We start from the raw sequence: 20,578 nt of genomic DNA on the forward strand, positions 1-20,578 counted from the left end.
GATCGTGTAACCACTCCCACTCGTGGCTGGTGGAAAATTACCAGCGTACAAGCAACAGGCAAATGAATGGCGCCGGCGGTTCGTCACATCATTCAGCCCCAGCAGCGGGAGCAGCAGCAGCCGTGTGCCCGCTGCCCGCTGCCTGCTGCCGGGGCTGAATGTTTACAAAGTAGCCGCGGAGGGACACGAACTGCCTTTATTCTGCAGTCCGCGCAGGCTGTGTCGCTAAACTTAAAAATGAATGAAGTAAAAAAAAAACAACACAAACAAACACAAGTTCAATGTCAGGTGCAGCTTTAAAACACAAAGTTGTCGCTATTGTGTTGAGCGGAGTCGCGCAGGAGTCCACTCTGCGCAGGGAGTCTGCCCTCTTTTTCTCTCCGGGCGGAGTAGCAGCGTGGGCGCTTGAGCGAATTGAAATAAACTGACAGCTCCATCGTCCAATGGGAGCCCGAGTAGGAAGTCTCTGCCGAGCGCGCAGCCAATCACGCCACGCAGTGGGCGTGACCCGAGTCCAAACTTTTACGCGGCGCCATCGGCTGAAAACTAAACCGAGATGGAATCTCCCAGTCTGAACCGGTTTCAACCGGTTGCGAGTTAGTTGCTTGAGAGAGAGGAGAGGAGGCGCAGGCAGGCAGGCACACAACCTCCACACCGGCCCGCTGGAAAATTACCAGAGTGACGAATTAATCAGTGAATCAAGCTTTACTTTATTTCGTAAAATGTGTCGGAGTGACAGACCGCTGGGTTTGCCGTGATAGTAGCTTTGGAATCCACAGCAGTGGTTCCTGAGCAGCCAGACATCACTCACTGCTGGAGCTGGAGCAGAGAGTCAACGCTGCACTAATAGGAAATCTCTCTGTAATCATCAGAGATACTCAAGTACTCACTTTATCCTGTAGCTCCTCGGGCACACGCCACTCTTTTCAGTCAGAGCCTCGGACTTTAGGTAGGTAACTAAGTACAAACCTGCTGCCATGCTGTGATTAACGCTTCTTAGCTGCTGTTTTTTTTTTTTTTTACCCGTACGGGCAATAAAATGAAGTTATCTGTAAGTTGTGTTATCTTGTATTCTGTCATAATGCTCACGAAAACAATCTATAAAGCTAATTCAACCAAGTGTGCTTCGATCGCCCGCTAGCTAGCATTTGCCACTTTTAGAAGGATTAGCTTAGCATGCTGTCAGAAGTTGAGCTAACTCAATGTACAACTGACTAATGAACCAACCGAGCCCGGATCTTGTTGTTGTTAGTGCAGATGAATAAGTAACCGAACGCCGTGAGATTAAATCCACGCCTCTCCCCACCTCAGCAGCATCACTCGTGTGCGTGATAGGAGCGGATGTCAAGTAGATGTTGCTAAAGCTGTAGTCCGTGTTAACTGTGTGGAAAATCAGCCCGTGTATGAAGCGGTCATTCATTCAGTGGCTCCCCTCACGGTGGTTACGCTAACGGTGACTAACGTCCATGTGTGCGCGTCCCTCTGACCCTTCGCTTCGCCGTGGTGGGAGTGGTCGCGGCGAGCAGCGAAGCTCCACATGTGTACTGTTTGTGCTGCTAGCAGCAGCTAGCTTGATGGCAGCGGCGCGGCTAGCTTGTGTCAGCAGGCTACGTGTGTTTACAGCAGCCACGCTCCGTGGAACGCTAGTGACCGTCAGCACGAGCTGTGTGCGCCGCGTCCGTGGGTTTTTTTTGTTTTGTTTTTTGGCTCAGTCAGCGTTGGGAGAAAGTGAAGCCGCCACTTGCAGATGTAAACAACGTGACGTCGCCTGGTGTATCCGGCACGTGGCTGGTTTAACCTGGTTAATGTGGCCACGGAGGGACGTCCTTCATCAGCGCTAACACCCTGCCTGTCTTTGCCCTGTGTCTTTACCCTAGTGTGGCCGTGTCAGTATCTGTGGCTCTCTCTCAATAGTCAATCAGATGTGATCAATACTATGGTAGAATGCACTCATTGATAAAACACAGAAAGGGCTGCAGCCATGTTTTTACAGCTTAGCAGGCACTGAGTGAAATAATTGAGTTAATTTGCCCGTCCTGCTGGAGTCCCGGGGGCTGGACAGGGTGCTGTGTCCCACTCTGAGTCTCAGAGACAGGGCTCTGCTGTCCTTTGTACAGTCTGTGAACAGTGACAGACATGTGACGGTGTGAGCGGGATGTTTGTTACACGGTCAGCTGTTTGGAATTGTTGTTAAACGCACGGTTCACAGGTTCACATGACTTTGCTTGTTGAATTTTTTTGGTGCACTCATGACCCCCCTCCCTCTCTGCTGTCCTTGTTGCAGAGCTCTATGCCAGCAATTATGACAATGTTAGCAGACCATGCAGCACAGCAGCTGCTGGACTTCAACCAGAAACTGGATATCAACCTGCTGGATAATGTGGTGAACTGTCTGTACCACGGGGTGGGACCACAGGTACGTCCGTCTCACCCTCTTACCTGTAAAATAAGTCCATGTGGGGGTTTTCTCTTGTGTGTTCTAAGATGCAACTCGGTGTTAAACCATCCATGTTGTTTTCTATCGCAGCAAAGAATGGCACAGGAAGTGTTGACACACTTAAAGGAGCATCCAGACGCCTGGACAAGAGTGGACACCATCCTGGAGTTCTCCCAGAACATGAACACCAAAGTAAGCTAGCTCTAATCCAGAAAACACTGGTGGAGGAATATTTGCATGTGCTTTGAGGAAGAAGGCCTTAAAAACTGAGCATCAGCGGTTTGCTTATACCGTGCTTTTATTTTTACTGTAGATCGTTTTTGATAAAGATAACTTTATTTACAGAGAGTTCTCAACACCGATCAGTGTGAGAAGTCCCTCAGATCAATTTGAACCTCATCATATAATCTGACGACCAAAAACCAGCGTAAGGGTCTGGCCTGTTGGGTCCAGGTGGGAATAAGGAGCCACTATTTAACCCTTACTTCAAGCTAAAGTGATCATAGTAGTTATCATTTGACGAAAGGCAAAACAAAACCTAGCACTTTAAGCGTGCTTATATGCAACTTCGAAGCTTCACTGCAGCTAACTGGCCAGTTACAGTGTGCAGGATTTGTTGCCAGCTGTAGTGGACCTCTGATAAAAAGTTTACACTTGATAAAAACAGCCACAATTCACTGACTAAAATACTTATTTGCACAGATGCAAAACCGTCTCTTATCTATTAATATTTATGATCATTTTAGTATCAAATTAGAAAGAAATGATGAACATCCGGGATCCTTGTCTTTACAGTCCACAGACGAGGGTCTTTTGTGCACTGCACCCCTCCTGTGCACTGATACAACTGGTAAAGCAAACCTCCAGAGAATTTCATGTAAGAGGCGTTCAGAGATTCACAACTTCTTCCTTAAAAAAGCTGCTTCAAATATTCATATATTCATAAAAGAATATTACAGTCTGCACTGAGTTGTGCAACAACTTCCTCAAAGTAATGTTTGCCCTTTTCTTTGCTTGGCTGTACAAATGCTTTTTTTAACACTGACATTCATTACTAATGTCTGAGTTGATGTATCAACAGTCCTCTTTTCTAGTTTAAGTTTGAAATTTGCCAAATGAATAGGGACAAAGGTGGAAAAAAAAGCAAAGGTAAACACCTCTTGAATTCTGCATTTATTCTGATTCATTGGTTTTTAAAGTGCATCTTTTTAAAGCACTTTGAACATCTGGCTTTTTTTAGTCGCTACAATAATTCTAATATCTGACACTGTCATGAATTCAAGCTGTGACTATTTGATATTAATCACAATGTTCCATTATGTTTATGGCTTGTAATAGGAAGAAAAGGGGTGTGTCATCCTGTGCATCATGACACAGCTAGGCTTTGACGGCAGGCCTCCACAAGGTCTACCCTTTTTAAATTCCCTTTGACTGAATTCTGTTCATTCGTTTCTATTGCATCTGTTTCATTGGACAGAGGGAGGGTGCAGGCTGCAGGATCCATTGTAGACAGGCAGTTTGTAATGACTTGATTTCACCTGTAGGGATCATGGTGCGCCCGCCTCACCCTTCCCTCCTCTACAGTCCATCCCTCCGACCCCTCCGTCCCCCCTCAGTGCTCAGAGCCTTCACACAGGTGCTGCAGAGCATTTGGTTCCTTATTTCTCTATTCGAGTGCTGTGTGGCAGTTAAAGGTGAAGTAAAACATGCAGCCTGCAGGCGACACCTCTGAGTGGTGTACAGTCAGCGTGCCTGTAAGGAGATTTCACCTTTAATCTTCCAACATCCATTGTCTGTAGCACATTGATAATCCCGCCTTAATAGCATCCAGTGCTACCTACACACGTCATTCATCATTCCTCTGAATGCAAAGATGATCCCTGCAGTTGAAAGAGTCAGTTAAAGTTACACTAGAACAAAGATAAACATGTAAATAAAATGTCGTTTTTTTTTCTTCATGCTTCATAATTCAGCAAACAAATACAGAATGTAACCTGTGGCCAGTCTTGCTGTTCCTTATGACACACCAGTAGAAGGGATCACACAGAAACCTGGGCTTAGAGTTTAGGATTGGGTATCGACAACATCTTGTTGTGGAGTTTGGTAGTTGGGTCTGGTTCTCCAAACTCCGGGTTCACGTTCCTGGCAATAAACACACCACTCAGTCAGTCTGAAGTCTGTGGTTTCTAGGAACGAGAAAGCAAGACAGATCTTTACATCTCTGGACATGCTTGCATCAGTGTGGGCAGCAGAGGATGCTGGAGGTGCTGCAGTATCAGTGGGTCTCCAGGCTTATAGGCTCTACATTCAAATCTGACTGCCTTCTTTGGGGGGGGGGGGGGTGATGAGATGAGACATGAACTACGATGCAGGAGGTCCAGCTTGAGTAATAGACCTGGAGGATTGCTTTATTATGAGGGAGGATGTCACTGCTCCTGAAGGTTATTGCATCAGAAGTCATTTTATTTTTTCACAGTGACTTTTGGGAAGGTCTTGAACTGCAGACTGAATGTTTAGTTGAACTTTGTTTCTGCTCTGTGTTAGCATCACTGCTGCATCATCAGAACATGAGCAGGTTGCTTCCCTGTAGCCACGCTGCTTAATCATGGTAGTGAACTTGTGTTAGAGTTGTGTTTGGGTAGAGACTCTTTAAACTCTTTAATGCTCGGTATGTGAGGTGGGTTCAGACTTTGCTTTTAGGAAAGCAGAAGCACAATCGGATGAACAGACTCACAGCTCTTATGTACTGTTTGTTCTCGATGCCCAACCCTACATCTGAGTAAAAAGCATAAGAAACGATCCTTCCGAGCGATAGACTCTCACTGGGAGCAGCTAAAGCTGGGTAATGTGTTGTTGTGTTTGCTGTCTGGTGTGATGCTGGGAGAAACAGCAGGACTTCTGCAGCGTTCCAGCTTAATGCTGCTTGTAGAGATTTACTACAAAATCTGCATGAACGATGTGGTTCAGTCCAATCCAATTTAGACATGCAACTTACTACAGGCTGGTTCACTTCATACTGTTATCTGGTCTGAGTGAAGTTACACACTGCTTGTTGCTGAGTGTTGTGGCTGTGTCCTAATGCTTCTCTCTCCTTGCGTGTTACAGTACTATGCTCTTCAGATACTGGAAACGGTTATCAAAACCAGATGGAAGATCCTGCCCCGGAATCAGTGCGAAGGTAAGACTTACCTCACAAAAACGTACAAACTTCTTGTTCCGTCAGTGTGTTTTTTTTTGTTGTTAATGCTGTGACGTGCGGTTGCCATGTTGAGGAGTATTCCCCCGCTAAGCATGCTGGTTTGTTTTCTGCTTGACTGGCTTGCACTGGCTGCTGCACTTTTTAGGAGTTATTTTAGGGAGGAAACAACCAAAACAGCTGAAAACAGACGTGATTTACACCAGAGACTGTAGCTAAAGTTCATCACCAGCATCACTGTAAAACGTTACGTGTGTGGTTTTTATGTGGCTTTAAAATATTTAGATGGTTCAACATAAAACCTACAAAGTGTTGCCCTGAGTGTTGTACCCATGGAGAAAACAGCCAGTGATCCCTGCCAGCGTGTCACTAGTGAAGGCTGTCAAAGTCAGAAATGTCCACAGAGATCCAGGAGGTCGATAAGTATCGAGCAGTGTGACTGTTTGAGCACTTATTTGATTAAAGGTAGGGGAGGAGATTTTAAAACTCAGTGAGAGTCAGCCAGGAAACACACGCCCCTTTCTCTCGGAGCTCCCCCCGAAGCCACGCCTCCAATCACCTGAAGACGAGCTGCGGTCTATGACTTGGTGCACAGAGCAGGAAGTGACAACCAGCCAATCCTCCGTGCAGGGTCCACCCGGAGGATTGGCTGATGTTTTTAGCCTTTTATAGCTTCCACAGATGATTCATATTCTTCGTTTTAATGAGAAACTGCCGAACTAATCGGTTGCTATCGGATTGTAAAGAGAAGTTACACTAATTTAACAAAAAGTGCATCAGAGTGAAATCTCCTACCCGACCTTTAAAATGTATAATTTAATTTGGCTATGACAGATGTTTTAAGTGTTAAATGTTGCCTAATTGCTGATGTTACTCATCAACACTCGCCATCTGTGATTGAAGTATTTTAAGAGCTTCAGGTGGAAAATGATGTCTGAGCCAAAAAGCAATGATGGTGAAAGAAAATTTACAATCATGTGCAAATCAGTTGATCCTGCCTCCCTCCATTCTTCTCTAATTATGCTCAAAATTCATTTTTTTCATTGACCTAAGACTTCCCTACTTCTGACCGTAGATGCCTGAATTTTGTTCAAGTGGCAAACCCAGTGCAGGGCGACCGGCAAGTATGTCTTTTCCCCCCTTGTGTCAGAGTATTGCCTTGTTTTCGGCTCCTCTCACTACACCCCGACACTTGCAGTGTAGTCAGACGTGAGGGAGCTGAAAACACAGTTTTTAAAGATGCTCTGCTCAGACTGACTTTCTTTACTGCCTGTGGGGAGATGTAACTTCCACTGAACCCACCAGAACCTTTTGCCCAGTTTGGCGTTCAGTGGCAGTTGCAGCCCACATCCATGTGTTTTTACCCACTGGCTTTGCAGTGTAACTGGAGGACCACACCTTTTTTTATGAAGATTGGCAGATTCAGGTAGTTATGAGCCAGCAGACTGTCAGGGCCACTGCGTAATGTGCTCCAGGCAACCCGTCATGTCAGGATATGTTGATATATATTTTGCATGCTAACGGACTCGTCCTGATTTTATTTATTTTTCTGTGTATTTGCCAGGTATAAAAAAGTATGTTGTTGGACTCATCATCAAGACTTCTTCAGATGCATCAAATGTAGAGGTGAGTACACGGTGGAGGATGGAGCTGCTCATGTACTATTAAATGTTCATTAAGCTCTATGTTTTAAGGTTAAAAATGAATGTGTGTCTCTGGCACCCTGTGTGTTAATCAGTGTGGTCGGCTGTTATATCACAGCAGTTCTTCCAGCCTGTCGGAGAGCTGGCAATCACAGCGTTGTATAATTTAAACCACACCAGCAGCCTAACGAATGTATTCAGCCACCTTACACACAGACCCTGAGCTGTGAGACACTGACGGACACCGTTTTCTCTTTTTCCCCTGATGACGGCGGATTTTACTGTTGAAATTAAGCACTGTGAGGGAGCCACATGTTTTCCTTCTGCTGCGTAATGTTAGCAGCATCATTACAAGCTGCAGGAAACGCTGAGTGCTGTGGAGCTGGCGATGCTGGTGGGAGAAGCTGAAGTGAAACTGAAACTAAATTATTTTGTTCATTAAAATGCTGAATGTATATTTAGAAATGTGCTGGTGCCAGCTAAATAAACACAGTGTTCACTGCTAGCTGTTGGTGTCTAACGTCCTGCTGAGGAAGCAGCACACGTGTTTCTGGTGTTTGCATCATTCTCAAGTATGTAACTGCAAAATGTGGCACATCCACAGCTCCACAGCTCCGTCCAGGCACCTGAGCAGAGCTAGTTCTACCATTTATGATATTCATCTGATAATTATTCATGGCATGTTCAGTAGTTTCAAATGACAGTTTCACAACACAAAGCTCTTTTATGCATCATCATCAGTTCTGAACCTCTATGGAAAACTGTCATCTCTACAAGTTAAAAAATAAACCGCAGCTCAATGCTGTAGATATTTATTAACTGTTTGCATCTTTACAGCCAGTTTTTGCACCTACATGGTAAAATATTCAGTTGAATTTTTAGGTAATAATGATGGGTTTTGGAACACTAAGGGTTAACATGCTGATAAAGTGACGTTAGTGCTTTTGTTGTGGGTGTAACCAGGAGTAATGTATTCCTTGTTCATTTCTTTTTTTAGAAAGAAAAAGTGTACATTGGGAAACTGAACATGATCCTGGTTCAGGTAAGTTTTTATAATTGATGAACCTTTAGGTTTAACCCCTTCTCTTCCAGCTCATGCTTCCTGCATACTGTGCAGAGCGTTGACATGGCCTCGCTCTGTGTGCCGTTTCAGATTTGATTCTCATTATTACACAGTGCAGAGAGTTTGATTGTTGTTTGTAAGTTTCCAACCACAGGCTTCGCCTTAAACACAGGCCACTGACCGTCATTACTCTGAGCTGCTGCTTATGAAAAGTGCCTTGTTAAAGATGACTGAATCCATTCTGCATCAGGATGTGGGAAACATTTGATGGTGCCCTGTTTATAACTGGGATGAGCTCCTGCAGTGCTGCACGTGAGAGGTACAAAGACAGTGGCAGCAGACCGTTCAATGAAGACATTCACTCTGACAGCAGGAGAGCGCACCGGAGCAGGGAACAGGGTTGTAGCTACTCATGTCTGCAGCAGTGCTTCTCATGCTGCCCTCCTAGCCTCTAACTGCAGCTCATTTTAACGATATGAGATGAGTATTAAGGGGTTAAAGCACCTACTCTAGCTTTGTGGTTGTGGACAGTATAAACAGCACTACCTTCCATAGGGCTGCTGCTGCGTGGTGGCAGGACGTCCTCCACTGGTCTCTGCAGTGCTGGCTGATGTGTGGAGGACTGAGGTTGAAGGGACGTCAACTTTGACTGACATCAGCCTTCATGTTGTGCGTTTAATCCGCCCCAGCTCTCCAGCTGTGGAGGTGTCAGTGAGCCTCGGTGCTTTTACAGCTGCAGGACTCCACAGAGCAGTCGAACACATCCTCCTGCGTTGTATGAGGGCGTAATAACAACCTGCTCACTATGGTTTAGTAGCATTCCTGCCACATCGTGAGTTGAATTGATAAAGTGCAGCCCAAAAAATACTGACGTTTCCATCCAGAAATACCGTGGATAAAACGCATGTTTGTACCCAGCATGTTTCTGTAGTGATGCTTTTTAACCTGAAGATGTCACTCTTAATTAGTCTGTCTGACCATTAAAACTGGAGCCACAGATGATTTCTGTCGGAGGAAAGTGAGGTGTTTCTCAGTGACGTGTGTTTGTCCGCTGAGCACTCTGAGCTGTAGAAATGTCAGAGATGAGATCTTATTGGTGCTGCTGGATGTACACCGCCTCCCTGTCTGCCTGTTTGATGTCTTTGCGAGGGATGCAGGGAGATTGGCTCACTGGCTACATGAGTGACTTTGCATTAATGTCAGTGAGAATGAGTCACAGCTTGCGTCAGCTGAGCTAACACTGTTTTGGCCTTGAGGGACCAAAGAGCTCCAGATTCCATGCTCGTCCTCAGGAGGAGGAGGCTGTGTTTGAAATATTAGTGTGTGTGTGTGTGTGTGTTATGGTTGTACAAGTGTCGGGGTTTGGTTGTAACACGTGACCACCAGAAACACTCCTGCTGTTCTACTACAAGGCAGGAACATGTCTGTAAGCGTGACCTGGTTGGCTCTTCTCTGTGGATAAAGTGGTCTAACGCCTCTATGTCTGTGCTCCCGTGTCTGCAGATCCTGAAGCAGGAGTGGCCCAAACACTGGCCCACCTTCATCAGTGACATCGTGGGGGCGAGTCGCACCAGCGAGAGTCTCTGTCAGAACAACATGATCATTCTGAAGCTGCTCAGCGAGGAGGTCTTTGACTTCTCCAGCGGCCAGATGACCCAAGTCAAAGCCAAGCACCTGAAGGACAGGTCAGCACGCACATGCATGCAGAGTCCACGCTCCAGAGCATCGTAAAACATGATCTCAGCGCGCTGGCATTTAAAAATATTACAGCAGGCTGTTAATCCGCTGATGTAATGCTGTGAGCTTTGTCTAACCGACTCGCAGACAAACTGCCCTCGCTTTGACACTTTTATTACATGAAACTACATTTGAGACGTGGGTCGGGAATGAAAGAAATACGATGCAGCGGCTTCCAAGCTGCGGTGATGTCGTAATTATAAGCCTGCTGCACATGTCTGCAAACACTGCATGAAGGAGCTGCTCAGCTGCACAGTATGAGATGGGTCAAAGTTTATTTCACTGTTATGTCACTTGTCAGGCACCATTCACTCCTCAGGATCACAGCTAATATTTAAATAACATTCATTCATCTGTGGGAAGTATTTAAACCACTCAGGTTTCCTCCTCCTGTATAGAAACTACTTTCTAAATGAGATTTATTTGTGAAGACTTACTGTAAATGCTAAAAGTGTATGAGCTTACATACTTCTGGTGGTACTTGAATGCACCACCTGTGCACGGTTCAGTTGAAAATATAACCAAATGTGATGCAAATAGATCAGATCTTTTATTATTTTATTTTACAAGACCTCAAACCAACACGATTTAGTAAAAACTAAAAGTCCAGTCCTCCTCAGCAGCCAGCAGGAAGCCATGATGGAGCCACATGTGAGCAGCAGTCACATGACCAACACTCAGAGAGCATCTGTCTGATCTGCAGCTTTCTACGTTGTGTGCAAATGAATAGTTAAAGAAGCGTTCTCTTAGTGTGGTTTCTGTCTCTGTTATGCTGCAGGACCTCTGGGTTCTGTCTCCTTGTAGTCATGGTGCTGTTTCAGTAGAGGTGCAGGACTTTATGCTGCAGTGATTCAAAGTGTGACAGGTGGGGAACAAAATCAGTGAAAGTGGCTTTGGGTTCAGAGGGTTAATGTAGGCGAAGCACCAACAGAAAATATAGTTAAGCCTGTGATTAAATAAAACGCCCTCCTTCTGGGAAAATGTGTTTCGATAATCCAGCAGCAAGTAAAGTCATCAGAAGAAATGAGTGCGGATTAATCACGCCGTCTCCTCTGTGTGTGTGTTACATGATGATCTCATCATATCCTCTTTATTTCTTTCAGCATGTGCAATGAGTTCTCCCAGATATTCCAGCTGTGTCAGTTCGTCATGGTACGCACACCTTGCCTTTACCTTTCAGCATGTTTGTGCGAGTCCTGTACCATCGTTTACACACCAGTGTTTACCTTCCAACATTAGGAAAATTCCCAGAATGCTCCCCTGGTCCACGCCACCCTGGAGACCCTGCTGCGTTTTCTCAACTGGATTCCTCTGGGGTACATCTTCGAGACCAAGCTGATCAGCACGTTGGTGTATAAGGTGTGTAACTGTGATGTGGAAATGTTTGCAAGTTAAAGGAGACACAAACAGCTGAACCGAGCGGCTCTGTCTGACCCGCAGTTCCTGAACGTGCCCATGTTCCGCAACGTGACGCTCAAATGCCTGACGGAGATCGCCGGCGTGAGCGTCAGCCAGTACGAGGAGCAGTTTGTCACCCTCTTCACGCTGACCATGTGTCAGCTCAAACAGGTGGGTCATCATTAAAGCTGTACATGTTTAAACCAAAGTCATCAGGCAGCAGACGTCTGGTGTCAGGTTCAATGAAAGAAACAGGGTCAGCACACGGCTACGTCCCTGACTGTGCTTTTACACGATTTTATTTATCTTTTATTTGTTTTGAGCGTGAACAGAGACCGAAAGTGTTTGTGACTGACACGGCCACAAACAGTGACGTGACAAGCATGATAGCCTTACACTGGCAAAGAGGAGCTATTAGCAGGTCCCACCGTCTCCTTACATTTTACATCACTGCCAGCTGGAGCATTTGGCAGGAGAATGAATACCAGTTCTATATATTTCCATTGATAAACCATGTCAATGGGTGTTTGTGGTCCAGTGTTATATTGACTGGTTGGTCCTGGTATGAAGGGAAGCAACAATAAATTTATGTCGGGAGAAAAAGAGGCTGTGAGGCCTCTATTGGACATTTAAAACACAACAGATAACCACAGACTTAACTTCGAGGCAGCTAATTAACCATAAACCAACACACAGACGAGCTCCACAGGATGGACCCCCCCCCCCCCCACTGGTGGCAGCCATATTCCTGCAGCCAGCTTAGATACAGCTGTGCTCCGATCACCTGCACACCATAAACACACCAGCATGTGACAGTAACACGTCTTACCTGCACCGTGTCTGTTTTAGATGCTGCCTCTGAACACCAACATCCGTCTGGCCTACGCTAACGGCAAAGACGACGAGCAGAACTTCATCCAGAACCTCAGTCTCTTCCTGTGTACTTTCCTCAAAGAGCACGGGCAGCTCATCGAGAAGAGGCTCAACCTCAGAGAGACGTTAATGGAGGTAAGACGTGTTTATAAAAACAGGTTATAAATAAAAACATTCCAGTTTGTTGCAATCAAAGAGACGTTAAAGACTGGAACAGTACACCTGCACACAGACAGGATGGAGGACCATGATGGTGCTTTTTCCATGAAGGAAAATCTTTTTTGCACAAAAAGGAATTCAGAAATGATTTCACACATTCAGTGTTGCTCTTCTCGTGGTGCTCCCTCAGGCTCTCCACTACATGCTGCTGGTGTCAGAGGTGGAGGAGACTGAGATCTTCAAAATCTGCCTGGAGTATTGGAACCACTTGGCTGCTGAGCTCTACAGAGAGAGTCCCTTCTCCACGTCCACGTCCCCACTGCTTTCTGGCAACCAGCACTTCGACGTGCCCCCACGCAGGCAGCTCTATCTGCCTGTACTCTCCAAGGTATTGGTCTCCTCTGCACACATCAACACAGCAATATGCATTTTTGTAGCTGGCTGTATGAATGCAAACTGTCCGTTTAAGAAGCAGTTCTGGTGCAGGGCCCACAGTGTCACAGCAGAATCAGCTGGCACCGGCCAACAACAGGTGCTTATGAAACTGCTGCCAAAGGAGTTGCAGTTATAATGTTACTGGAAATCAGCAGCCAGTAAAGCAGCATAAACCTTTTTCTCCTCAGTGGTGGTGTTTTATATTTCAGTGTGTGGATTTCACCGCCTCAACATTTACGCCTCCAGCAGCTAAACTGTGTGAGTGAGTGTAAGTGAGGCCGCTCTGGTGTAAGCGCTGACAGGTTGTTTGATCTGCGGCGACAGGTGCGTCTGCTGATGGTGAGTCGGATGGCAAAACCAGAGGAGGTCCTGGTGGTGGAGAATGACCAGGGGGAGGTGGTCAGGGAGTTCATGAAGGACACCGATTCCATCAACCTCTACAAGAACATGAGGGAAACCCTGGGTAGGACTTACTTCTCTTGCTTTATCTGTAGCTGTGACATCATCGCCATGTATGAAAGAGGCTGATGTGCTGCTGTTCTGTCCTGCAGTGTACCTGACTCACTTAGACTACGCGGACACAGAGCGCATAATGACGGAGAAGCTGCACAACCAGGTGAACGGCACCGAGTGGTCCTGGAAGAACCTCAACACGTTGTGCTGGGCCATCGGGTCCATCAGCGGGGCCATGCACGAGGAGGACGAGAAGAGGTTCCTGGTCACTGTCATAAAGGTAAGAAGGAAAATGGCACGAAAATGTCCATGTGTTGTATAGAGGTTAACTGTGTTCTTGTGCGTCCTTTGCTCAGCCACTCAGGGCTCTGAGTTTACCTGTGAGGGTTCTTATTAACATAAGAACCCCCTCCCTCTTCTCCTTTGTGATCGGTCTACGTGGAAGTGAACTGTGTCTGAACTGTGTGCTGAGCTTGTGAGGCTGAGGTATTGTGTGTTTGTTCCAGGACCTGCTCGGCCTGTGTGAGCAGAAAAGAGGAAAGGACAACAAGGCCATCATCGCCTCCAACATCATGTACATCGTCGGCCAGTACCCCCGCTTTCTCAGAGCCCACTGGAAGTTCCTGAAAACTGTGGTCAACAAGCTCTTCGAGTTCATGCACGGTGAGAACTCGTCTCATCACAGGTGAGCGGCTGCAGCTCCTGGATGGACTGACAGGATTTCTGTGTACTTGTTTTTTTCCATCAGAGACCCATGACGGCGTGCAGGACATGGCCTGTGACACCTTCATTAAGATCGCCCAGAAGTGCCGGCGCCACTTCATCCAGGTGCAGGTGGGAGAGGTGATGCCCTTCATCGATGAGATCCTCAACAACATCAACACCATCATCTGTGACCTTCAGCCTCAGCAGGTCGGCAGGCCTCTGCTCACTTCTTATTGATGAGTGATTCATCAGAGCTTCTCATGCTGACGAGCTCGTTCCTGTGTCCACAGGTCCACACGTTCTATGAGGCGGTAGGTTACATGATCGGGGCGCAGACAGACCAGGCTGTCCAGGAGCACCTGATAGAAAAATACATGCTGTTGCCCAACCAGGTGTGGGACAGCATCATCCAGCAGGCCACCAAGGTAACACCGTAAACACTGCTGCTCATTTACACTGCAGGCAGAAGAGGGGTTAACTCCGCTCTGCCTCGTCCCCTCTGTCCTCAGAACGTGGACATCTTAAAGGACCCAGAGACTGTGAAGCAGCTGGGCAGCATCCTAAAGACCAACGTCAGAGCCTGCAAGGCTGTGGGACACCCATTTGTCATCCAGCTAGGACGGATTTACCTGGACATGCTCAATGTGTACAAGTGCCTCAGTGAGAACATCTCTGCTGCTATTCAGACAAACGGTGAGTCCTGCTGGAGCAGCATGTATTTATTCAGCTTATTAAAAAGTCTGAACCAGTTCAGATCATTTCACTCCTGTGAGGATGGATTTTAGTCGATTTTAGGTCACACTAAACTAGAATGTAGATGACGTTCAGAGTGTTTTTTTTTCTGGATGCCTTTTTGCCAGACAAACTGCAGCTTAGCTGGACCAAACCTTCAGCAGCAGCTGATAGTGGGAACAGAGTTCTAACATGTTGAATCAATATTTATGAACCGGCTGACAGTTGGTCTGGCAGCTGGGTCACCAGAGTGAAAAACTTTTCAACTCAGCTTGCACTCTCTCACCTGATAGCTCTCCCCATACAGACTGCTACAGACTGCACCACCTCATTGTTGTTTAGGCACGCAGGCCTCTGTACAGGTCAGCTCTGTTGCAGTGTGCCGGCCAAATTCTTTCACATCCAATCTGACTCACTCACTGCTAATTGCACCGAGTAAATAACAGAACACTGTCTATTAAGCTGTGGCTCAGGCAGCAGAAAACCATTTTTCCCCGTGTTTGCCTGCTTCGGTGACTCATCTGAGTCTTGGTGTGTCAGTAATCTGCGGCTGGATCAGAGCAACGGGCAGCGGAAACACAACCTGTTTAAGAAAAACATCAGCGAGACGTGCAGAGCTAACCGACTGGGAAGAACCCGACTGATTGTGTGTGACTGTTCAGAGATGCAAGAAGTTTTGTGAAACGTTTTTTGCATCTTCACAGGAAGATAACCTTCTTCCTCCTGCTCCTCCTCCTCCTGTTATGTTTGTGTTGCAGGTGAGATGGTGACCAAACAGCCGCTGATCCGGAGTATGAGGACGGTGAAACGAGAAACGCTGAAACTGATCTCAGGCTGGGTCAGCCGATCAAACGACCCGCAGATGGTGAGCAGACGCTCAAACACGCTTCACTGCTGTTGGGATGATGTATTTATACTCTGCCGTGTCCTCCTGAGATACTACACACCGTGGAAATCAATGAAACGCCCGACAGTAGAATGAATCCAGCTGCTATTTTTAGATCAAACACTGATTTGACTGTCTCTGCCCTGAGCCGGGTCCACATCAGCATAACTGTTAATATTCATATTTCCTCAGGTGTCTCTGCTGGGGTCTCTCCAGCACATGCTCTCAGAGCTCTGACTGTCAGCGCGTTGATCCCTGCTGATCTAACCGTTCTCATTTTGCAGGTCGGAGAGAACTTTGTTCCGCCGCTGCTGGACGCCGTCCTCATCGACTACCAACGCAATGTCCCCGCTGCCCGTGAGCCCGAAGTCCTCAGCACCATGGCGACCATCGTCAACAAGCTGGGAGGGCACATCACCAGCGAGATTCCCCAGATCTTTGATGCCGTCTTCGAGTGCACCCTTGACATGATCAACAAGGTACACGACATGTTGTCCTGATGGTCACGCTGCTGTCGGTTAATAGTGTAACACGCTGGACATGGTGTAGTGAGAGACATTTGACTGAAAAGGAGTGGTGCTCCGTGGGGGGGTGATGACAGCCCTGCACTCTCAGTTGTTGGCTACCCTCCTTCGCGTGTTAGCATTCACCAAACAACACAGTCAGCAGCGTCTTACTGGTGTCGAGAGTGACGTCTGAGGTTCCTTCACTGCATTGATCAGACTGTGTGAACCTCCCTGGTGCTGCTATAATGTCTGAAGTCCTCATACATTCATAGATGAACTCTGCTTAAAGTCTGTGGAGCAGGCGGGGCGGGGGGGGCACGGAGCTGCAGCAGCAGTTATCAGGAACATTGGCAGTTTTTCTGGACAGTATTGAAACTACATGTATAATAATTAATAAAACAGTGGAGAGCAACATGCAGGCCGGTGTGCTTCACCATCAATGTCCTCCTCCTGTGCACTGCAGTCAGTCCCCATAAACCCTGATCAGAAGTCTTCTGTAGTTTGTGTGAGCTAAAACATCCAGGGGTCTGTGAGGTGAAGTAGTCCGAGCCGGCAGAGAACCAGGAGCAGCTGCCTGCTTTGCCTGTAACAAAATAACCTGTTGTATAAAACAGGAGAGGTCACTGTGTGTGTTTTTGTCAACAGAACTTTGAGGAGTACCCCGAGCACAGGACCCACTTCTTCTACCTTCTCCAAGCTGTAAACTCTCACTGCTTCCCCGCATTCCTCGCCATCCCGCCGGCCCAGTTCAAGCTGGTGCTGGACTCCATCATCTGGGCCTTCAAACACACTATGAGGAACGTGGCAGACACTGGTAAGGCTGCTCGAACACACACACACACTAAAGGACCCGTGATGTTTCTGACGTGGTCCTGCTGTTTCTGCTCAGGTCTGCAGATCCTGTACACGATGCTGCAGAACGTGGCCCAGGAGGAGGCGGCCGCTCAGAGCTTCTACCAGACGTATTTCTGCGATATCCTCCAGCACATCTTCTCCGTGGTCACTGACACGTCACACACTGCTGGTGAGCTCACACACAACTCAAAGCGCCAGTACCCGCCTGAAACCGGTGGAGCTGGACCAACAGACTCCAGCCGGACTGTCTGACTGCCCTCTGCTTGTAGCCAAGATTGTGTTGTTTGTATAGAGGAGCAGGACACACTGACTGATCATGTGACAGTTAGACATGGGTTAATACAGTGTAAATATGTGATCGGTGTCTGGACCAGGTGCAAACCTCCTCCCACCTCCTGCATTCATGGACGCTGTAGGAAGTTGAAAGACATTGTGTGAAACTGTGTGTGTGTGTGTGTGTGTGTGTGTGTGTGTGTGTGCAGGCCTGACGATGCACGCCTCCATCCTGGCCTACATGTTCAACCTGGTGGAGGAGGGGAAGATCACCACAGGCCTGAACCCTGCCAGCCCCACTAACAACCAGGTCTTCATCCAGGAGTATGTGGCCAACCTGCTCAAGACTGCCTTCCCCCACCTACAGGAGTGAGTGAACACTGCAGCGCCTCCTGTCTGATACACGTGTGTGTGTGTGTGTGTGTGTGTACTCACTCATGGTTGTGTGTGTGTGTGCTTCTGTCTGATTAGTGCTCAGGTGAAGGTGTTTGTGACCGGGCTGTTCAGCTTAAACCAGGACATTCCTGCCTTCAAGGAGCACCTGAGGGACTTCCTGGTCCAGATAAAGGTGAGATCGGCGTGATGTTGACGCGAGGCGTTGCTGACGAGCGGCAGCAGACGGAGCTCTGCTGTGTGTCTCGCCTCACAGAGGTTATCAGCGGCTACATAGCAGGCTGCTTAGCAGCTGTTTCCACAAATAACATTTTCCTACATGGCCGGCTTGTCCTTGTATGTGTGTGGAAGGTCCGTGGCTGCCGTGCCAGTTTATTGTTGGAATAAATCTGTGATGTGTTGTGACCAACAGACACTGAGGCAGTGTTGAGCCTGACAGCTGGACCACGCTCTGATCCTGGAATTGAAGCTTTTGAGACAAAGGGCTAATTATGATGACATCAAATGACCATCAACTGTTTGATAATCTGTTAATTGTGCATCACAGCCAGTGACATTAACATTTAACAAAGAGGCTGCTGTCCTGTCAGCTACATGTAATTACACACAGCCGGTCCCCGTCAGCCGCAGAACCACATCTGATCTCTGCCTCTCTGTGAGTGCTGCTAATCTCTGGACCATCCAGATGTTCCATCATCTCATACGCTCATACATGCACACAAATAGAAACACATGAAGTCTCAGTCGGCGTGCCGTACTCATACGATGCTAACATATACTGTTCACTGTAGCTTTGTGAACACGTGTGTGCACACACACACACACACACACACACACGTCGCAGTGAGATAGCAGTGAGTCCAAAAAGCAGGAGTGATAACAGCTGTGTTTGTGACAGTGGAGGTTGTCTACACATGGACCCTCCTCCTCTATCGTTTGTATCATTTTTATGTTGTGGAACAAATCCTCTAAATGACAATGATATTATGTGTTTGGAGTGCGTTGGATTACATTTTACAGAATGAATTCTGCTCCCAAACCAAGGTACCACTGTCAGTTTGTGTGTTTGGAGTGATAAGGGGGAAGATGGCGGCACAGCTGATGTCATGAGTCTGTGTTTCCTGCCATCACTGCCACACAGAGAAGCAGCTGGTCGAGTAGTTTTATTTGATATGTTTGTGCCACCTCGCTGTGGTGAATAGTCCACAGGACAGGTGTGTCCATATGGGCGCACCACGCGTCCCACAACAGCGTCTGAACCAGGTGTTTGTCGTCCTCTGCAGGAGTTTGCAGGCGAGGACACCTCAGATCTGTTCCTGGAGGAGAGGGAGGCGTCGCTCCGCCAGGCCCAGGAGGAGAAACACAAGATCCAGATGTCCGTCCCGGGCATCCTCAACCCCCACGAGATCCCAGAGGAGATGTGTGACTGAGCTCCAGCTCCACCAACTGTACAGTACTACAAACAAACAAACAAACAAACAAACCCTAACCACAGCAAACACGACAAAACCCAGGAGCGGAGTGTGGCGGGAGGCGACCCCCCCTCTGCAGCACGGGGCCCTCCCATTGGATGTTTGTTGACCAAAATAATGCCAATAACCTGTAAATGATAACCGCGTCGCCCTGTGGCCCTTTTTACATAATCTGCGTTTTCTATGGACTTTTTGTGTAATAACTTTCCAGAACTGTTAATCTGAGCTTCTGTTCCGTCGGTCTCTGGCCCGTCCCGGACCTGCATGATGACACCGTAACGATTAAGACAAGTTAACCATCATGTTTTTGTTTCCTTCACCTCCTTCTGTTTCCCAGATCCTCCATATATTTGTTTATATATAAATATATTATATATTCAGTCTGAGCAGGGTGTTTGTTCAAAAAAAATAAACGGCCTTTGTGTCAAGTCGGCATAGAAGCTTCTAGACCTAGAGCGATGGGGAGCGGTCTTTCAGAGGCGCACGCACCGCTTGTTTGGTGCCCCACGGCATTGTGGGAGAATGTGAATCTAACGGAGAATGAATGAAGGCTTAGAGATGCGTCGGCATCTGTTGCTCACGAGTTGTGCCTCACCTGAAAGCGGACCCGTTCTTTCAGGGAGAGCGAACAGAATCTGTGCATATCATCCCAGTTGTATAGCATCTTTAATACCGCGGGAACATTTTTTCCTTTTATTCTATTGTTTGTTTTTGTTGTGGGTGTGTGCGCGTGTGTGCTGTCGCCGAGTCGACATCAGCGTTTTGTTTTCCTCTAAGAGGATTGTTGCTCATTTGTGAGCCTTCATTAATGGGACGTTTTACGGAGGTGTTGCAGGTATTTATGGCTTCTCGGTTGGTTGCATCTTTATAACGACTCCTGTTTAACTCAGATGGCTTTCAAGATTTTTGAATTGTACTAATTTAGATTGTTTACCATGTAGTAGTGCTCCAAGACACTACCTTTAGAGCAAAATGAAAAATAAAACTGGGTTTACATTTAATTTTGTATTTTTGCATTTTTCATTTGTACTTGTTTGAGTTCTGTCCAAATAAACAAAAGGCTTTTTGTCCGGAGAGCAAATGAATTGCCAACGAGTTTCATTAGGAAAGAATGTATAAATCCAAATAAGCACCCAGTCTCTGATGGAGAGGTTCCCTTCTCGAGGTGTTACATTTGTTGTGAACTTTTTGAACTGATTAAAGTTGAGAATTTTATAACCCCGCCTTCGACCCCAGTTCTTCATTCCACAGCTCAGGCTCAGTGTGTGTGTGTGTGTGTGTGTGTCTGTGTGTGTGTGTGTGTGTGTGTGTGATGCACAGGTGGCTGCTTTCACTTTCATTTGCTGTCGGCTCACAGTTTGT

At 47.1% G+C, this 20,578-nt stretch overlaps 1 protein-coding gene across 3 annotated transcripts; it reads left to right on the forward strand.

Moving 5' to 3' along the window:
* The first annotated feature begins 560 nt into the window (after positions 1-560).
* On the forward strand, positions 561-20,439 carry xpo1b (exportin 1 (CRM1 homolog, yeast) b). 3 transcript variants are annotated; one of them, XM_028422781.1, is made up of 25 exons: positions 561-949; positions 2,285-2,416; positions 2,528-2,629; positions 5,543-5,615; positions 7,198-7,259; positions 8,274-8,318; positions 9,843-10,024; positions 11,180-11,228; positions 11,316-11,435; positions 11,517-11,645; positions 12,324-12,482; positions 12,697-12,894; positions 13,266-13,404; positions 13,493-13,674; positions 13,901-14,057; positions 14,143-14,306; positions 14,390-14,524; positions 14,609-14,792; positions 15,590-15,696; positions 16,002-16,196; positions 16,869-17,037; positions 17,113-17,247; positions 17,561-17,720; positions 17,823-17,919; positions 19,028-19,174. In XM_028422781.1, exons 2-25 carry the CDS (start codon positions 2,291-2,293, stop codon positions 19,172-19,174), a joined length of 3,216 nt encoding a protein of 1,071 aa, XP_028278582.1. In that variant the 5' UTR covers positions 561-949; positions 2,285-2,290. The 3 variants fall into 3 exon arrangements, with proteins under 3 accessions (XP_028278582.1, XP_028278583.1, XP_028278584.1); XM_028422782.1 differs by lacking the exon at positions 561-949 and having other exon boundaries at positions 2,291-2,416; positions 19,028-20,439; XM_028422783.1 differs by lacking the exons at positions 561-949; positions 2,285-2,416; positions 2,528-2,629; positions 5,543-5,615 and adding an exon at positions 6,694-6,757 and having other exon boundaries at positions 19,028-20,439.
* Positions 20,440-20,578: the final 139 nt, after the last annotated feature.

The sequence above is a fragment of the Parambassis ranga genome, chromosome 15 (genome assembly GCF_900634625.1).
Source record: "Parambassis ranga chromosome 15, fParRan2.1, whole genome shotgun sequence".
NCBI lineage: Eukaryota > Metazoa > Chordata > Actinopteri > Ambassidae > Parambassis > Parambassis ranga.

Bases quoted from the DNA above. Each gene is read 5' to 3' on its own strand.
- xpo1b (XM_028422781.1), top strand. From the start codon at position 2,291: ATGCCAGCAATTATGACAATGTTAGCAGACCATGCAGCACAGCAGCTG. The intron at 14,793-15,589 runs GTGAGTCCTGCT...TTTGTGTTGCAG, and splicing joins TGCTGCTATTCAGACAAACG to GTGAGATGGTGACCAAACAG. The intron at 17,248-17,560 runs GTGAGCTCACAC...GTGTGTGTGCAG, and splicing joins TGACACGTCACACACTGCTG to GCCTGACGATGCACGCCTCC.